The sequence below is a fragment of the Suricata suricatta genome, chromosome 4 (assembly GCF_006229205.1).
Source record: "Suricata suricatta isolate VVHF042 chromosome 4, meerkat_22Aug2017_6uvM2_HiC, whole genome shotgun sequence".
Taxonomy (NCBI): domain Eukaryota; kingdom Metazoa; phylum Chordata; class Mammalia; order Carnivora; family Herpestidae; genus Suricata; species Suricata suricatta.
The window spans coordinates 144,280,957-144,299,860 of record NC_043703.1 but is presented as its reverse complement, the minus strand read 5'-3'; the positions used below and the strand labels follow the sequence as shown (position 1 = coordinate 144,299,860).

The 18,904-nt window shown below is 50.8% G+C and overlaps 3 protein-coding genes across 11 annotated transcripts in view; 1 reads left to right on the top strand and 2 right to left on the bottom strand.

The window, feature by feature from the left end:
* Positions 1-4,526: 4,526 nt before the first annotated feature.
* EIF2B4 (eukaryotic translation initiation factor 2B subunit delta) lies at positions 4,527-9,514 on the bottom strand. 6 transcript variants are annotated; one of them, XM_029938069.1, is made up of 13 exons: positions 9,449-9,514; positions 9,022-9,065; positions 8,564-8,699; positions 7,932-8,138; positions 7,573-7,655; positions 7,314-7,405; positions 6,953-7,067; positions 6,679-6,755; positions 6,401-6,503; positions 5,799-5,926; positions 5,483-5,660; positions 4,896-5,076; positions 4,527-4,774 (listed from the first exon to the last, which is right to left on the bottom strand). In XM_029938069.1, exons 1-13 carry the CDS (start codon positions 9,477-9,479, stop codon positions 4,575-4,577), a joined length of 1,575 nt encoding a protein of 524 aa, XP_029793929.1. In that variant the 5' UTR covers positions 9,480-9,514; the 3' UTR covers positions 4,527-4,574. The 6 variants fall into 6 exon arrangements, with proteins under 6 accessions (XP_029793929.1, XP_029793930.1, XP_029793927.1 ...); XM_029938070.1 differs by having other exon boundaries at positions 7,932-8,135; XM_029938067.1 differs by lacking the exon at positions 9,449-9,514 and having other exon boundaries at positions 9,022-9,240.
* Positions 9,515-9,736: 222 nt separating this feature from the next.
* On the top strand, positions 9,737-15,397 carry SNX17 (sorting nexin 17). Of its 3 annotated transcripts, XM_029938077.1 has the most exons (15): positions 9,737-9,931; positions 10,400-10,474; positions 11,483-11,600; positions 12,115-12,179; positions 12,456-12,566; positions 12,678-12,768; positions 12,926-13,013; positions 13,217-13,286; positions 13,572-13,664; positions 13,758-13,961; positions 14,084-14,209; positions 14,373-14,450; positions 14,599-14,673; positions 14,764-14,805; positions 14,899-15,397. In XM_029938077.1, the coding sequence occupies exons 1-15, from the start codon at positions 9,869-9,871 to the stop codon at positions 15,010-15,012; spliced, it is 1,413 nt and encodes a 470-aa protein (XP_029793937.1). In that variant the 5' UTR covers positions 9,737-9,868; the 3' UTR covers positions 15,013-15,397. The 3 variants fall into 3 exon arrangements, with proteins under 3 accessions (XP_029793937.1, XP_029793938.1, XP_029793939.1); XM_029938078.1 differs by lacking the exon at positions 10,400-10,474; XM_029938079.1 differs by lacking the exons at positions 9,737-9,931; positions 10,400-10,474 and adding an exon at positions 10,997-11,103.
* A 106-nt stretch (positions 15,398-15,503) lies between these two features.
* Positions 15,504-18,904, bottom strand: part of ZNF513 (zinc finger protein 513) — a 3,624-nt gene continuing 223 nt past the window's right edge. The window contains exons 1-4 of one of the 2 annotated variants that reach the window (XM_029938075.1): positions 18,720-18,831; positions 18,316-18,477; positions 16,770-17,357; positions 15,504-16,674 (exon numbers count right to left, since the gene is read on the bottom strand). In XM_029938075.1, coding sequence (XP_029793935.1) covers positions 15,848-16,674; positions 16,770-17,357; positions 18,316-18,477; positions 18,720-18,774 — 1,632 coding nt within the window. In that variant the 5' untranslated portion in view covers positions 18,775-18,831 and the 3' untranslated portion in view covers positions 15,504-15,847. Of the gene's footprint in view, positions 16,675-16,769; positions 17,358-18,315; positions 18,478-18,719; positions 18,832-18,904 lie in introns of those variants that run through there. The other variant, XM_029938076.1, reaches the window with a different exon arrangement.

Genomic DNA, 18,904 nt, shown 5'->3' with positions numbered 1-18,904 from the left:
GGGGGCCTGTACGCGAGCCTCGAGTGTGCGGCGCGCCTAGGCCTGGTTGCTGCTCCTGAGCCCTAACGGGCAAGGCTGCCGGCCGCGTGGCAGGCAGGGCCAGGCTGGAGGGACAGTAACTACGCGGCGCTGTCCCAGCCGAGGACAAGGACTGAGAGGTGGAGGATTCCTTGCCTCGGGCTCCCAGAGGATGACTGGGGCCTCCGCGGAGGGCAGCTACTCGTGATGGGCCCCACAAACACACATTAAAGGGGACTGGGAAAAGGACTGGGAAAAGGACAGGGAAGGAAAGCGAGCCAGTAGAAAAGCCTGGCGTGGGGACTCTGCTCTCGTCTCAGCCTCGGGCTCGGACCCTGGCCTTGGTTGGGCATAGGCCTTGCCTGGGAGGTGCGATGCTGGTTAAGAGCCCTACTTGGGCTCAGGTCATGATTTTAGGCTTGTGAGTTCAAGCTCCCAGGAGCTTTCTGGTGTCAGCAAAGAGTCGACTTCAGAGTCCTGCCCCACATCATGCTTTCTCTCTCAAAAATAAACATCCCTGGGAGGTGGGATGCTGGTGGACAAAAGAAAGAAGGTAACAAATTAATGCCCTTTCCTGAGACATTTAAAGCCATATAAACTTCACAAGTCTCCACCTATCAACTAGGAGAGTTCAGGATGTATAAATAGGAACCAGAAGAGGTGGAGTAAACCAGTCTTTCTCTTTCCAAAAAATCTTACCTATTAAATTCCCTTGGTGGGGCGCCTGGGTGGCTCAGCGGTTAAGCGTCCCGCCTCCACTCAGGTCATGATCTCATGGTTCCTGAGTTCGAGCCTCGCGTTGGGCTCTGTGCTGACAGTTAAGAGACGAGCCTGCTTGGGATTCTGTGTGTGTCTCTCTCTCTCTCTCTCTCTCTCTCTCTCTCTCTCTCTCTGCCCCTTCCCCGTTTGCACTCTCTCAAAGATAAAATATCTAAAAAATTAAATAAATTCCCTTGGTTACACAAAACATTTAAGAAAATCGTGGGAGGAGCGAGCTAAGACTTAAAAGCAGGAGTACAGGGACTCCTAGCCAAACCCTCTTAGTGTCCTAAAAGCAAAGTAAGGCTGTGCTGTGGCTTAGGGCCAACCAGAAATTGGGTGCAGCCCAGGCTGGGGTTCCCCTCATACATTCTATCTGAAATGCTTGTTGGATGGACATCTCTCAGCTTCAAATACTGCTGTGAATAAATATGTTCATTCCTGTTGCCTCAGTTAGGCTATGTTTGACTTTACTGTGAAATCTCTTACATGAGTTGTATTCATTTTTGGAACAAGATATTCACATGGCTCAAAATTCAAAAGATACAGAGGGTGTAAAGTGAAGACTCCCACCTGTCTCCACATCCACACAAGCAGCTCCTTATTACAATTCAAAGTATTTTATATATTCATGCACATATGCAAATGCATATATAGCTTTCCCCTTTTAATTCAAACAGCAATTACACACTGTCCTACATCTGGCTTCTCTTAACTCAGTGTACCTTGGAAATTGTTTAATTTCTGTACATAAAAACTTCCTCATTCTTTATCATGACTGTTTAGTAATGATACGAATGTAGTATATCACTGACATTGAACACACAGGTTAGGGGTGCCAACCCCGCTGTAGTAGTGGGAAATCCACATGTTAACTACCCCCCAAACTTAACTACTAAATAGCCTACTGTTGATTGGAAACCCATTAACTATCAATTAACATGTATTTTGTATGCTAATATATTATATACTGTATTAGAATAAAGTCAGCTAGAAAAAGGAAAATGTTAAGGAAATCATACGGGGGAGAAAATACTCTTACACTACTGTATTGTAACAAAGAAAACCCATATAAGTGGACCCACACAGTTCAAACGTGTTATTCAAAGATCAACTTGTTAATATTAATGGATATTTATGTGGTTTCTAGTCAATGCTGCTATAAATAACCTTGTTACTTCACACATGAGCAACTATATGGGTATGTAGCATAAATTCCTAGAGGCAGAGTGCTGGACCAAAGTTTAGGTGCATATGTAATTTTGATTGACAGGCAATCTTTCAACTGATCTGTTTCTCTGTCTCTAATCTCTATCAGTTATGTTTCTAAAGTACAGAGGTGGTCCTATAGATCTTCTGCTTAATTTTAATGATTAAGATGCTCAATACATAAAAAAAACCATGAGTGGATAATACTTAAAAAAAGAGAGGGAGAGAAAGAGAAAGCCAACTAGCCAGTAACTGCTCATTCATTGTATGCCACTGGAAACAAATAGTGATCAGTTCTTGGAAATTAGGAAATAAAAGGAAAGAAACATTTATCCTGTCTTTCCAATAAAAACTGTAATTCAGAAAATAACTACTGAAAAGGAAATTTTTATAATAAGATTACCAGCTAGGAAATATGGGAAGAAGGATAGAATTTGGAGAAAAATCATTTTGCAGCCCCTAATGAAATAATTCAAGCAATAACCACCAGTGGATAAAACCACTAAGTGAAAACTTGACAAACTACAATTTAAAACTTTAAAACCGGGTGTCTCAGTTAAGCGTCTGATTTTGGATCAGGTCATGATCTTATGGTTCATGAGTTCAAGCCCCACATGGGGTTCTCTGTTGTCAGTGCAGAGTCCACTTGGGATCCTCTGTTCCTCTCTCTCTGCCCCTCCCCTGCTCTCTCTCTCAAAAACAAACTTAAAAAAAAAAAAAGACTTCAAAACCGGATCTATTCATCACTGAACACGGAACAAACAGCTACTTGCCTCCTGATGTAAGGCAATATGAAACACAGAACCACTTATTAAGTATTCTTGCCCAAAAAGTTGAATGAAAAAGAAGGTGTTAGAGGAATGAATTAAATGGAAACCAACAGTCAAATCCAGAGTGGGGAACATTTTATAAGATGACCTGATTTCTGAATAAGTCAATATCCTGAGAAAAGAAAAGAAGTTCAAGAGACTTGTTTATTACAGGAAACTGAAGACATAATAACCAAATGTAATGTGTAAATTTGTTTGGATCCTGATTCAAACAAACCAACTGTAAAACATCCAGTTTTTGAGTCAATCAAGGAAATTTGATTATGGATTGGACAACACTAAAAAAGAATTTAGTAAGTGTAACAATAGCAAGGTAAGCTTCCATATTTTTTAGAGACATATACTGAGGTGTGTAGGAATGAAATGATATAGCATCTGGGAATTGCTCTAAAGTAACAAGCAAGGGGGGAAAAAAGGAAATAAGAAAGCAAATGTGACAAATCTTGATAATTATTGTATGTGGGATGGGGATTCTTATAGTATGGTTTACTCTACTTTGAAGCTATTTGGAAATGTCCCAATAAAACACATACATGTACACACCAAATGGATGATTCTCCATTTTTTTAGGCTAACCACAGTGGTTATCTGGCCCCAACCCAACCTCCTTTGCAGCTTTATCACTGACTCTCCACAGCAGCTCAGGTCCAGCCTCACCACACCACTTGACACACTGAAATTGGCCACACACTTTAAAGCCTATTGTTTTTGTGTTCAAGCTATTCCCTCTGCTCATATGCCTTCCCGTTGCTTTCCAACTGGGAAACTCCCTATCCTCACAGGTCAGATGCTCCCTGTGAAGTCTTCGACCTTATTAGATCTCCCGGTGTCCTCCACGGTTGCCTCCTAGAAACCGCTCATACGACTAGCAGAACTTCCGTCGCACTGCACATACTATCTGTCTGCCTCCACCATGAGGAGTGGCCCTCAGTTAGGGGCACAATCTCTCCATCCAGAATGCCTGAGATCATAAGCTGCTTTTGTTACTGTGTTACCCTGGGCAGGTAACTTAGCCTCTCTGTGCCTTAGCTGTATTGCCTCGGCAAGTAACTTAACTTCTGTGTGTCTCAGTTTTCTCATCTGTAAAATTTCTCTTTGTGTGGAAAGGGATTAGAGTGTTTCTGACACATAATAAGTACTCAGTGCTGAGAATACTACTAATTACTATGTAGTTATTTAATATATTAATGTAATATTAATTATACCAACAAACTAAAGATAACTCTCTAATTTGTCCTTATAGTCGTCCTCATATCTAGCTCAGTATCTGGCATGTAGATGCTTGATAAATGGCTAATGACCAGGATCAGTTTTGGGGTCCATACTGACCTTCACTTTGGCCCCCAGGCACTGGCATGGAACTAGTCGCTAGTGAGGTTCATAAAGGTCTGAGATTGGTACAGGTCCGAAGAGGGGCTACAGCGGCACCTGGGTGGCTCAGTCAGTTAAGTGTCCAACTCTTGATTTTGCCTCAGGTCATAATCTCATGGTTCATGGGATCAAGCCCTGCATCAGGCTCTGCATTGACAGCATGGAGCCTGCTTGGGATTCTCTCCCCTTCTCCCTCTGCCCCTACCCCGCTCATGTGCATGCTCTTTCTCTCGCAAAATAAATAAATAAACTCAAAAGAAAATAAGAGAGGGGCTGGAGAGTCTGGACTTCTAACCTAAGTGATGACGATACTAAAAAAGAGATACAAAGGCAGCAGAGTTGCTAAGTGTAGGGAGTATGTCGTTTATTGACCCTGCGTTCCCCCACTCACTGGTCGCTACTCTTGACTCGTAGAACAACAGGTACAGAACTGCAAGGAATCATCCCCAGCTCCGTGATCACCAGATCCACCAGTTCTGGCGGGGTCACGTCATAGACTAGATTCAACAACCGGAGGGACGGGTGGTTCTGCCAGTTAGCCAGGGCCACGTGTTCTCCTCGCTCACACAGCAGATCATCGGGGTCATCTGCAATGGGAGACGTACCTACTTTATGACCTTTCAAGAACAAATTGTAGTTCCACCTTCCCTCTACCTCCCAAATCTTAGATCTCTAGAATCTTCTTTCTTGCCCTCTGGGGCTCCTTACCTAGCTCATTAGAGACAAAGGCATCAGTCTGCACACGCTCACAGAACTTGTACGTTTCACAGCAGACCAGCACTGGCACATTATGGGCTCGTGCCACCAGGGCCAGCTGTGCTGTCCCTACCCGTGACATCACGGACCCGTTGGCCAGGAGTGCATAAGCTCCCAATAGCACCTTAGAAACCTATTCGTTTGGAACAGTGGAGAGGGGGAGAAAATGTGGTACGTGATTAATGCAGAAAAAGGTTCCCCGCTCCTGCCCAGGACAGCAATATTAAGTCAATGACAAACTTAACGATGTTTCTTCTTGGAAAACACCTGACCATTGAGCCTTACACCTCCCACAGGAAAATGAAACTCCAAAGTGACTTTTGTCCTGTTTCTTCTTGGTGGCTGCTAGTTTCATATGATGTTCTTACAATAGCCACACTGTTCTAGTAATGTGCTGTAGGTGTTTTTCCCATGAAACATAAACAGGGCTATAAAATTCTAGTATTTTTAAATAACTGTAACCTTAGGAAGATGGGATTCTGTCTATACAACTACACCCTTTTACCTCCAGTTTTGGAGCCTCTTTCATCTGCCCTCACCTCTGGGAGCACATAGGAGGCTGCAGGAATCAGCAGGTAGGAGGCAGGGACCCCAGCACGGACCAGAGAACGTAGTGTGTGCCTTCCCTCTAGCCGTGGCCGGCTGTCCACCACTACCACCCGAAACCGCCGGCCCTTAGCCCAAGCCTCCTGAAGAATTCGTGATACCAGAGATGAGCTGGAGTGAACAAAGAGGAGGATTCGGTTACAGAGCTCACTAACAACCAGCCAGCTCATTCCGAAAGGGCAAAGGGGCACTCCCTTCTTCAGACTGTTTCCCTCCCCAATTTTCTCAGGCATAGGGTCTGGACCATACCATCCATATACAAGGATCACATCTCCAGTATTGATCTTCTCGTAAGCGAAGCGGGAAATTGCCTGAGATGCAAGCACAATCTTCTCTTGCACATACCGATCAATGGCTGCTCGAAGTTCTGACTTGGCCTAAATGGATTAAAATGTTTAGGAAACAAGAAATGGGGACGCCTGGGTGGCTCAGTCAGTTGAGCGTCCGGCTTTGGCTCAGGTCATGATCTCACGGTTCGTGGGTTTGAGCCCCACGTCGGGCTCTGTGCTAACAGCTAGCTCAGAGCCTGGAGCCTGCTTCAGATTCTGTGTGTGTGTCTCTCTCTCTGACCCTCCCCTGCTTGTGCTGTCTCTCTGTCTCTCAAAAATAAATAAAAAACATTTAAAAAAAAGGAAACAAGAAATGGACATGTTTCTTCCTCTGATTATCACGCTAGACACTTGGATATATGTATAATGATGGGTTCCAAGGGAGCCCAAGTCAGACAGACCAACCACTTCCTTAAGCCTTGACCACGGCAGAATGGCTGCACTGTCCCTCCTGGGAGTCCTGAATGTCTTTCTCAGCTGGACCCCCAGGTGCATGCCTTGCTCATTCCTCATATTCATCACCTCCTCTTCCCGCTTAGAGCTGCTCACACCCGTGATCTCCTTGTTCAGGAACTTGATGGCGTTGTACATGCTTGCTGACAGGGGACGGCACTGAGTCAGGAAGCTACAAAGACAATGCCCTGTGTTTATGTGACTCCTTACCATTAACATTCATGTTTAAACTTTTTTTTTCTTTAAAAAGAAGACAGAAAAACCAAACAAAAGATAAAAGAGCAGGAGAAAGGATACAAGAAGAGGACCAGGCGACATGGGAGTGGACTTGTAGTGGTCCTCCTTACCTGAAGTAGGGCTTTAGTTTATTTACTAGATCCCTTGAGAGTTCTTCGTTGGGAGGTGTTGTATAATCCTGAATCACCTACAGGGCACACAGGGTGATCAGCAAAATGTCCCCTAACAAGGGTCTCTGAAAGGGGTGGGGGAAGGAGGGAGGAGGGCGAGTTTCACTGGGGAAAGTGTTCTGAGGATGGAGTCATCCCCCCTGCCCCCCAGAGCCTACTTTGGGTGACAGAAGCTGAGGGGGGATTGGGTCCTAGAGGGGACGGGACAACATACCTGCTGCAAGGCACGAAGCAAGGCAATGCACCGGGCATTGGAGCCACTGACCAGGCCCTGGGAGTACTGCAGGCCAAGTCGCACCATGGCTGGGTGGATCACAGAGGATGGGATGCTGATGGGATGGCGGTGTCACACACTTTGCAAGGGAAGCCTGAGCACCTACTGCCCACCTGCCCCTGATGAAAAGGAACTTCCTTCACCAGCACAGACACCCCCACGTCCTGGAGAATTCTGCCTTGTGGGCATGCTTCCTCCCACAGACCCCATCGCAAATTTTCAGTCACTTTCAATCCTAGAATTGGACTGAATTTTCAAATTCTTAGAACTTAAAAGTTATGACAATTTTGTAGGATCCTACCTCATATACTGAGTCAAAGAACTCTGTCTGCTGTACTGGGGTAGGTGAGAGAAGAGACTGACTTTGGATCCATAATCATTTCGTGTAGGAACCTTGACAAAATAGGAGAACAGAACCAGTGGAAAAAAAGTAAACAGTGAGGCTACTTTGACCCAAAAGCCCATTCTTCTCCAGGGTCTCATTCGACCTGAGCACCTTTTCCCCCTCTTTCCCATCTTCTTTAGGCAATTCCTGGCCATACACCAAAACCACTTCCTACCTGTTGTTGCTCTGGTTTTTTAGCAAGCCTTCTCTGAAGTGTGAGGTCATCAACCTGAGTGTGCTCAGGGAGACGCTTCACTCCTAAAAGACAATGATCATGTTTTTAAGACACTGTACGTGGTAACAAGAAATCTGCTTTTAAGGTATAAGGCACATGAGGAAAAACTGGACAGGGGGAGGGGAAAAGGCAGGGGAGAAAAGAGTAGAAGAAATAGAGACAGGATGAGATTGAGGGGAAAATTTTGAGCTCTTGGTCCCAAGGCAAAGAATGAGAGAGGAGAGGTGTTCTGCCATGGGGAAGCCTGAGCTAACACAAAAATTGGCATCAACAAAGGTCTTGAAATGAAGGGAAGGTACCTGAAGGGGTTTCTCCGGCTGTACTGGGGCAGGCCCGGGGAGGTGGCCCTCCTTGTTCCCCTTTCCTTGCCTGTTTCAGGGCCCGCTCGGCCTCCTGCTTGGCCCGCCGTTCAGCACGAAGTTCAGCTTTACTTCGACCAGTTGGAACTTTCCCCCCAGCAGTGGCCAGCTGACTGCCAGGTCCTTCCAGCTCTTTGGTGGGACCTACTAAAGACAGAAGGAAGAGGTCCCCAAGCCCCAGGCAGGTAGTTACCTATCTACGCCCCAGTCAGAGCTCCTGTTTATCTAAACTTCTTCACTCTTCAATTGCTCAAGCCAACTTTGTCCTATCTCCCCCTCTTCTCTCCCACACATCCTTCTACCAATTCCACACCCGAGTCATTTAAAAAAAAGCTTCTGGGGTGCCTGGGTGGCTCAGTTGGTTAAGTATCAGGCTTCAGCTCAGGTTATGAGCTTCTGGTTCATGGGTTCGAGCCCCGCGTCCGGCTCTGTGCTGGCAGCTCAGAGCCTGGAGCCTGCTTCAGATTCGGTGTCTCCCCCTCTCTCTCACTACCCCTCTCCCACTCATGATATGTCTCTGTCTCTCAAAAAAGAATAAACGTTAAAAAAAAATTTTTTTTAAAGCTTCTCACCTTGACACTGGACTGCAGGTACAGCAGAGCCAGTTTCTGGCTCTGCCCCCTTTTCCTCCTTCCGTTTCTTCTTCTGCTGTTTCTTTTCCTTCCGAAGCTGCAGCTTCTCTTCTTGGGTCATCTCCCTCCCCTCTGCCTGAGACACAGACATAGAATATTGTTCTTCCCCAACAATTCCAAAGATGAAAAAACACTTCTGGAGTCTTCCAAGAGTCCCATAAGGTAAAGCCCCTAATCCTGCCTCTAACCAGCTAGCTCTTACAAGCTTACATCCCATAGGGATCGAAGTTTCTCCTCCGGGATCAGAGTCACATACTGTTAGGGGTGAAAGAAGTCTGTGAAAGCTGGCTTTCCCGAGAAATAAAGTGAAACGGGGCTGGAAGCTGGGTTAGAATGAAGCTGGCACAGCCTGCTGCGTAGCGCTTGACACGGGTTTTGGAAGGGCCGCTCACACTTACCCCAGGCCGCGTAGAAAGCTCGGCCTTCATCCTAGAGCTCGAATCTGCATCAGAAAACAGGTCACAAAGTGAGCCAGAAAGGCTCCGGGAGGGTTTGGGGGGACCCGTACTCGGCGCGGCTGGCTGCTGGGTGGGCATGAGCACGGCTCCGCCACCAGGCGGGAGGCCAGCCAGGGATCCGCGTGGGGACGCAGTGCGCGGCAGGATCAAAAGGAAGGCGGGGGAGGCATCCGGGCGGGGCCCCCGCCCTTCTCGCCAGAGCCAGCCGGTGCGCGGAGCGGGGCTGCGCCCCAGGCAGTGCGCCCCAGAGTCCGGAGAGGCGCCGGAATGGAACGACAGTACCCAGAGGGACTCACGGCTCAGCCGCAGCCGTCCAGCGCCCGGAGACTCCGCGTTACCTGTTAGTGCGCCCCCGCCCTTCACTCACCCTCGCGAACAGCCACAGCCACGGCAGCCATCACTCTCCGTCCTAGGCTCCGCCCGCCGCGGTCCCTAGGCCTACAGCGCCACCTGGGCCGACACCCATGACGCGCAGCCCCCAGCGGACTACAATCTCCGACGTGCACTGGAGATCTGCCCTGGGCTACGGGCACCGATGAGGGCCTTCTCAGCTCTAGTCTCCCAGTCCTCCAGTCGGCTCTTCCTCTTTAGACTACAATTCCCAGCATGCCGGGGGAGCCGCGCCCTAGAGCGGACGTCCCACCACCCTTCCTACCTCCGATCCCAGCACCCACCCCCCCAAAATGGCGAGTGAGGCAGCGGGGACGCGCTGAGCGGCGGAGGCGAGCGTGTAAAGCCGCTGCAGCCCTGTCAGTCCGGAGCCCGGCTGGGCCCTGCCGCAGGGAACATGCACTTTTCCATTCCTGAAACCGAGTCCCGCAGCGGGGACGGCGGCGGCTCCGCCTACGTGGTGAGGAGCGGCCGGAGCCGGGCCGGGCATGGGCGGGGATAACGGGCCGGAGCCCTCTCCGAGCGGCCTCCGAGGCCTGGCCGCCACCCTTGGGGCCTGTTCCCAGGCAGCCAACTCCCGACGGCCTCGCTGGGAGCTTACATCCCGTCTCAGATTCGTCCAAAGGCCGCCCCAGCTCCTTTAGGTCTTTTGTTCGCCTGCGTCGTCTCCCCCTGGCTGGGCCGCGGCTGCTTTGGTGGGCGTACTGGCCTCTTGGGGAGGGAGACTGCGGAACCCGCACCTTAGTTGCCCTCCTGGCTGGTCCTTCTGCTTTGGGACCTGGCCCTGGGGAGAACAGACTTGATAAGCCCTCGGAAGATCTCGGTGCGTTACGCAGGCGGATCTGTGTCAGGCAACTTCTGGCCAGGGCTTTCAAGGGGGTCGCCCAGACTGCGACCCTAAAATGCTTGCCTGCTTTTGTGTCCTCAGGCCTATAATATTCACGTGAATGGAGTCCTGCATTGCCGCGTGCGCTACAGCCAGCTCCTGGGGCTGCACGAGCAGGTGGGACCAGCACCCCTGCCTTGAGGCAGCTTTGAAGCCCTTTCCTGCAACTGGGCATCAGTGTCTCCGTTTTTCCCCTCGTCGCTGCCCCCCGGCTGTGTAGTTCTCCTTTAATCACTGCCACTAGAGAGGATCTGGTGCTTCGTGTTATCTATTGACATTTCCGGGAAACTTTCTCAGAAGCGTTCTGTCTGCAGCTCTAACAGCTTAGACTCCTTAAACTCACATCCGCCTTTCTGCTTCCTTGTGCCCAGTCTTACTTCAGCGTTTGCCTGTGCATGGAAAAACCGACCTTCCCCCTCTGCTGCTGAAGCACATTCTTCTGTCATCTGAGCTGCAACTTGAAATTCTTTTCCCTGCTCCTAAAACCATTCACCAATTCCTTCTGTGCTCTTCAGCAACTTTCAGTGGGCCTAGCTGTTCAGTTATCCTTTTGCATCTGTGACGCAATGTTTCTATGTTCTCACCAGATTGCAAGCTCTTTTTGACTCAGTACAGAGTCCTGATTCCACTGATAACTAACTGTGCAATCCTGAGCAAGTCACCTGATTTCTTTGGGCCTTAGTTTCTAAGACTGAAAAATGGATTTGTTGATCTGCAAAGTCCTGTTAAGTCCTAAGACATTTTGTGTACGTGTTTGGCTGTATTTAACTGGGAACAGAAATTTTCCTTGCAAAGCCCTTTGCTTCCTGTGAGGGTTCAATGAACACAGTCTTGCTAAATAATCAGGGGGCTCCCTAGGCCCTGGACCTATGCAAACCCTACCCACACTGTGAAGGGGCTGACTTGTACATAGTAAGATAGGAAACAACTTATATTTAGAACAGAGGAACACAACCCTGGTGGTATGTTACCTCCACCAAAGGAATTATTTCCCGGATGACCAGGCTAGATGGGGGAGCAGGGACTGAGGTAAGGGAAGGGGGCCCAAGAGAACGTTTTGAGTGTGGATTACCACTTCTCATTTGCTGTGTTTATGAGAAGGGTTGTATCTCTTTCTCCACATAGCTTCGGAAGGAGTATGGGGCCAATGTTCTTCCTGCATTTCCCCCAAAGAAGCTTTTCTCTCTGACACCTGCTGAGGTAGAACAGAGGAGAGAGCAGTTAGAGAAGTACATGCAAGCCGGTGAGTGGTTGGAGGGAACTTTAGGCTACTGTAGAGAACTATGGGAAGAGACTCAAAACAGCTGGTGCTGTAGTAGACTGTCCTGAATTAATTTCTACATCTGGGGAGCCTTTTCTTTCATCTGTTATTTAATTGAGAAAGCATGCAAGGATGCTCTAGGTATCAGCAAAGCAATTTAGTCAATATACTAATACAACTTGGAAATACTAACATAATGCTAAATAGTCTTAAAGCAGTTCAGATTGGTGGGGAGAATTTAACTTGTGTCTGACGTGCTTTAGATTAACATCATTGTTATTTCCCTAGTTCTATAGACTGGACTCAACTAGATGGCAGCCAAGGGTGGGGCAGGTGAAGAATTTATGCAAACAGTGAGTGAGGTGAGGCCAGCTGGGGGACGTGACAGGCCATCACCAGCCCAGGAAATGGGGTAGGGGGAACCTACCAAAAAAAGAACTGGAGGAGTCAAGAGGGAGCCCTAAGTTACTGCAATATTGTCCTCTTGTCCCCACAGTTCGGCAAGACCCGCTGCTTGGGAGCAGTGAGACCTTCAATAGCTTCCTGCGTCGGGCACAACAGGTAAGGCTCTGGGTGCAACCAAGATTTAAGGAAGGACTTTCCTGAACAGCCATGCTATTTTAAGGCCATGGCTACAAAAGAGTCATCCAGGCACCATTTTTTATGGATTAGGGCTTCTCTACTAATGAAATCAAGGAAACCCAGCCTGTAATTAAGCAACTGAGAATAAACATGCTGTTAGAATCTAGAAATAGAGGGTTTGGGAAGGGTCAGAGCTAGACGCTGGGCGAGTATTAACAAGGCAGTGCTTCCATTCTCGTGTATGTTCACAACCAGGAGACACAGCAGGTCCCCACAGAGGAAGTTTCCTTGGAAGTGCTGCTCAGCAACGGGCAGAAAGTTCTGGTCAATGTGCTAACTTCAGATCAGACTGAAGACGTCCTAGAGGTGAGGTACTTGTACTGCACTGCCCCTCCTCCCCTGCACCTCAGGGTCGCAGGTTTCGGGGTGATTGGAACCAGCCAGTATGATAAGCTGTACTGCCTTCCCTATTTCCAGGCTGTGGCTGCAAAGCTGGATCTTCCAGATGACTTAATAGGATACTTCAGTCTCTTTCTAGTTCGAGAGAAAGAGGATGGAACCTTTTCTTGTGAGTTTCGTGGACTTACTTCCCTGTGCATCTAGTAGTGAATTTGCCCCCCTAATGCCTCCCATAATGTAACATTTCCTTAGGGTTTCTCTCTTGGCTCTTCTCATCTTGAGTCTCATGACATTTTCCTTTTATTTTTTTTTTTTTAAACCAATAGTCGTACGGAAGCTGCAAGAGTTTGAGCTGCCTTATGTATCTGTTACCAGTCTTCGGAGTCAAGAGTATAAGATTGTGCTAAGGAAGAGGTCAGGGCTGGGTTTGGAGAAGGGGGAGGGGTGCTGGATTAGATTACTGGGCCATGCGTTGGGTGTTTCCTACGCGGCCTCCCAGGCTTCCTCCCACTGTACCACCATTTGCCCGAAAATTCCAGATTGCTCCTGTTTTCTATTCTCTCTTGTCTTACCCCATCTTAGTCCCATTATCCCCTTTCCACCCCTTGGCCTCACAGTTACTGGGACTCTGCCTATGATGATGACGTCATGGAGAACCGGGTTGGCCTGAACCTGCTTTATGCTCAGGTGAGCTTGGAGCTGCCTCAGCCCTTCCCCTGAGATAGATACTGGTGTCTCACTCTGCCAAGAAAACTCTTCGTGTCTTTACTCCCAGTTCATGGGGAAGTTCCTAGAATACTGTCAGGGCACCTGGCACAACCTATTCTCCTTACGTTGTAAGCTGATAGAGTAAAGGAGGTCATTCAAGTGTTGGGCTAAGGGTCACGATGGACAGAAGTAACTGGACACTTTCCTTGGACCTCTGATTGGGAGCCCCAAAACCCCGCCCCCCGCCCCTTGTGTCTACTGTAGACGGTATCAGACATTGAGCGTGGGTGGATTCTGGTCACCAAGGAGCAGCACCGGCAGCTCAAATCTCTGCAGGAGAAGGTCTCCAAGAAGGAGGTAAGCCTGCTTCCCTGACTTCTTTCAAGAGGTTGTTTTCTGACTCACCCCACTTCCCTTCCTGACCGGCCCCCTGTGGTGACTGGGTTTCAGTTCCTGCGGCTGGCTCAGACGCTGCGGCACTATGGCTACTTGCGCTTCGATGCCTGTGTGGCTGACTTCCCGGAGAAGGACTGTCCCGTGGTCGTGAGCGCAGGCAACAGTGAGCTTAGCCTCCAGCTCCGCCTGCCTGGCCAGCAACTCCGAGAAGGCTCCTTCCGGGTCACCCGCATGCGGTGCTGGCGGGTCACCTCCTCTGTGAGTTGGGGTAGGCCTTTGAGATGGCGTTCTGGCAAGCCTTGAGCTTCAGGAATGGGTGGGTCAAGGAGGGAGGCAGATTGGTCAGAATGATCTCAGCCTAACTCCCCTTTCTCTCCCAGGTGCCACTGCCCAGTGGAGGCACAAGCAGCCCAGGCCGGGGCCGGGGTGAGGTGCGCCTGGAACTGGCTTTTGAATACCTCATGAGCAAGGACCGGCTACAGTGGGTCACCATCACCAGCCCCCAGGTGTGAGCCCACCCTCAGGCCTCCTCTGGAGCCCATTGCACCGCTCTCTTAAATACCCAAGTCTAGGGCTTCCAGGACTCCATGTGAGTGGGAGCCCTTGTCTTAGGGGTGCTGGGCTCAGGATGACCACTCTAGTCAAGCTGAGCTCTCTTCTTGCCCTCAGGCGATCATGATGAGTATCTGCTTGCAGTCTATGGTAGATGAACTGATGGTGAAGAAATCGGGTGGCAGCATCAGGAAGGTAAGCCAGAGGTGTGGACTAAGCAGCTAGTGCTTGTGCTCTCCCTGCCTTTTGTCCTAGGTGTGGGTGTTCTCCTGAGAGGGAGGGGAAATAATGGGGAGTCCAAAGGGATTCTGCCCTTATCCGTGCTTCATGTCTCCATCCCCAGATGCTGCGCCGGCGAGTAGGGGGCACCCTGAGACGCTCAGACAGCCAGCAAGCAGTGAAGTCCCCACCCTTGCTTGTAAGTATCACTTTCAGATCAGTGCCCCACCTCCTAGCCTTGCCTTACCTCCCCCAGTGAGCTGACACCTCTCTGCCTCCTCTTCCCCAGGAATCACCTGATGCCAGCCGGGAGTCCATGGTCAAACTCTCAGTGAGTTTCCCATGAGGGTTGGTGAGGTTGGTGTTGGTAGGGGAATCTCAGGGAGGCTCGAGCCCTCTGACGCCAACCCTGCCTTTGTTACAGAGCAAGCTGAGTGCCGTGAGCTTGCGGGGGATTGGCAGTCCCAGCACAGATGCCAGTGCCAGTGATGTCCACGGCAATTTTGCCTTCGAGGGCATTGGAGATGAGGATCTGTGATCTCCAGTGTTCAGATGTCTGCCCTCTGCCCCGGAGGAATGTTCAGAAACTTGCCCTGTGCCTGTATCCCCCAAGCCAGGGGGCCTTTTCCTTCCTTCCCTCCTTCTCTCGGCCAGGGGCTTCCTAACCCACTTTCCTTTCCACTCCCTGGGCTGGCTGCACAAAGGATTGTTCTCTCTTTTCAGAGCTGGCCCTTGATGCCAAATTAGCATTTAGTATTTTGCACAGAGTCCAAGGGACCATGGCTACCTGCCTTGGGGAAGAACCACATCTTCCCCTGGGGCTGCTTCTGGCTTCTCGGGGCCATGGGCCAAGGGGATGGGCAGAGGTCTGTGTATGGTCTGGCCCAGCTCCCCGTCATTAAAATCAGCCTGATTGCTGCCTACCTCTGGTTCCCTTCACTGCCCCTGCTCCCCTGTCATGGCACAGACTGCTGTGCTAAGGGTGAGGTGGAGCTGTGCTTGCCACTGCCAACTCAGCATAGACATGGCTTTGTTAGTGTTTCCTTTATTATAAAGCACTGAAATAAGTTAAATAAACAGGTGGGAGGCTGGGCAGTCCCCCAGCCAGTTCCTCTACTGCCCCTGGGAGCAGTGGAGGTGAATACAGGGCCCTTCTCACTGAGCTCATGAAGTGCATCAGTCAAGGCAAGGTCCCCTGGTCCATATGGGGCCCCCGCCCATGGGGTTTGGGCTGGTCCATATAGTGCCTAGGTTAGTCTGTGGAGCCCCTGGCCAGCGGGGGAGGAAGTAGAAGGTGACTTCTGGTCCATCTGTATAAAACGTACAGAACAGTCAGGGCTAATCCGTAGGGCCCTGAGGGAGAAGGACCTGGTTCAGGGCGAGTCTGTATGTAGAGCCCGGCTACCAGCGGCACTCAAAGCTGTTGGACCCCGAGAGCCCAATACAGAGGAGGGGCTGTGTGGTGGGGCCCAGCCCTCAGAGGCAGAGAGGCCGGGCCCTCCTCCCCCACCATGGCCATGCACCTTCTGGTGGCGTTTGTAGTTGTCCCAGTGGCCTGTGGTGTAGGCGCAGGTGGCACAGCGGAAGGGCTTCTCGCCTGTGTGCCGCAGCATGTGGCGTTTGAGGTTCATGCTCTGATTGCAGCTGTAGTTGCAAAGGCTACACCGAAAAGGTTTGTCCCCAGAGTGGATGCGACCATGACGCTTGAGGTTGGCCAGGTTGCCACAGGCATACGGGCAGAGGGGACACTTGTAGGGCTTCTCTCCTGTGTGGACGCGCTGGTGCCGTTTCAGATTATCCAGATGAGCAGAGGCATAGGGACAGCGGGCACAGCGAAAGGGCTTCTCTCCACTGTGCGTCTTCATATGCCGGGCCAGGTGGTTGGGATAGTGAGTGGCAAAGGGGCAGAGGCTACAGGCAAAACCTTTGTCACTGGGGCCCTGGGGCCCCCCACTGGCACCCCCTCCAGCCTCTCCTCGCATGCAGCGCCCACACATGGCAGCACCCAGCCGACCACCCTCCCCCTCCTCCAGCTCTTGTCCACAGTTCCGGCAGGTCCAAGGGAACAGCAGCTCTGGCAGTGGTTCTGATCCAGTCCCACAAAGACCCTCTCCTTCACCCCGCAGCTGCCCACAGTCTGGCAGGAAACTGGCACCACCTGGTGGCACATGGAGGCTCAAATCTGGAAGCAGCAGAGCATCTGTGGGGACAATGAGGCCTGGACTATGAATCCAACCAAGTATCCCTAAAGCCACCCATTCATGTTCCCAGTTCTTTTGGTCCCTGGCTTTTTACCTTCAGGTCGCCGGGGCACTGCCCCCTCCTGCTCTGTGGGACTGGGAGGCCGGGCTGGACGTGGAGCACAGCAGCGGAAGCCACAGGTCGGGCAGGGAGGAGTGGGGGGCCCTGCGTGGGTGCGCTGATGCCGCCTCAGGTTGCCCAGGCTGCTGCAGGCAAAGGGGCAGTGGGGACAGCGGTAGGGCTTCTCGCCAGTGTGGGTGCGGGTATGTCGCGTCAGGTTGACGAGCTGGGCTGAGGCGTAGGGGCAGCGGCCACAGCGGAACGGCTTCTCCCCGCTGTGTGTCTGCATGTGCCGCTTCAGGTGGCTCGAGTAGTGGGACACGAAGGCGCAGAGGCGGCATGAGTATAATAGCCGTGGGGGCAGCGGGGGCCCCCCACCCGGCCCTCCTGCCCCACAACAAGGCCCCTCACCTGTCGGCCCCCCACACAGCTGGCAGGCTGGGCCTGGCCTCTCACCCCTGGCCTCCCCTGGACCCCTGGCTGGCTCCTCAACTTCACTCTCAGCACTTAGTGGCCGGCCGCCCCCAGACTCGTCATCGCTCAGCCCATAGGGAAGCCCAGGCCTGGCCCCCAGAGAGTCTCCTGGTAAGACAGACATGAAAAGAAACATCAACATGGAATATGACTAGGCTCCAAACTTGCTTTTTTCACTGGTGTCTCCCCACTTGTTTGGCCCCACTCTTCACTAAAGTGATCCTGAAAATTCAATATGAGTTATGTGCTGCTGAGCGTGGACTAACTTAGTAATGACAATTGTACCTAATTCCACTGCACAGAAAAAGACCAAAGGCTCACAGTGGACCACAGGCTGAAATGAATAATGTAATTAGGAGATTCTTGGGATTAAAAAAAAAAAAAGTACACAAGGCAGAGACCTGACATCTTATTCTAAGCTCTGTATTAGTAAGGTCCTTGTTAGTACAGAGCTGATTATAAAATGAAAACTCGAGTGAAGCAAAATCTGAAGGGAAGTGAAAACTAATGTAACTAAAGGATGGATTCCTTTTTACATAAATTCCCTCAAGGACTTTCAGAAACATCCTTAATATAGGTAGCGTTAAGTGAGTAAGTGGTGCAGCAAAGTAGGGTGGGGTGATGCTAAATCACAAGAGAAAGGAATGTGCAAGAGTACATGAGGATGGGGAGCAAAATCTCAATACTAAAGGGGTTTATGCTGCAGATGACAAGAAGTTAGATTAGACGTAATTTGTATAATCAGTTGTTTTGCAGAACCTCTTCAAGTGAACTTCACAGAAGGAAGGTGCTAGGCAGAGGGACAAGGTTATTAAAAGGGCATTAACTTTAACCAGTTGCTCTGTCATTCACCGTCCGTTGGACCAGGCCCCAAAACTTCACCTCAACAAAGTGATGGAGTTTACTGAACAATTGGGCAAATGAAATCCGGATCAAATCTAAACTAAATCATCCCTAGGTTGTGGCACTGTTTCGAGTTTGGCTCACTGACTCTAAATCCTAACCTGGCTCCTGAAGGGCTGAGGTTCCACGGTCACTAATCCTTAATCAAGTCCCTCAAACCCACCTTCTGAGTCTCTCTCGAAGCCCATGAGCTGGTCGCTGTTGCCGTCACCTTCCTCCTCTTCCTCTTCCTCTTCCTCCTCAAACTCCAGATCCTGGCCTAGTAGCAAGTCACTCTCCAATACCAGGGCTCCAGGTCCTTCGTCGAGGGAGTCTTCGGTATCCACTGAAGAGGGAAGGGGGCTTGTAGATTGTCCCTCAGGAACCGTGCCCATTATCCGCACCCCGGGACCTAGCCCTCGCAGCCCGTACTTCCCGTACTCGCAGACCCTCTCGAGTTCTCTTACTAGAAGCTAGGAGTCCAGATCGCCCACCCCATCCCTCAGGAGTCCCCCTCTACCCCGACCTGAACCCACTCCACTGACCCCACCCCCGCTCCTCCCCCGCTTGCGGCCCCTGACCCCTGACCTTTGACCCCCTCGCATTTCACGGGCTGCGGGTGGCTCTGCTTCCTTCGGGGCATCGTGACCGGCTCCAGCCCGACGCGCCTCCGGCCTGCGGCCGCCCGGCCCCGCCCCTCCTAATCCGGCCCTCCCGCCCGCCCTTCCTTTCAGGGCCCGCGAGCCGCCCCCATGCAGCGGCGCGGGCCCCGG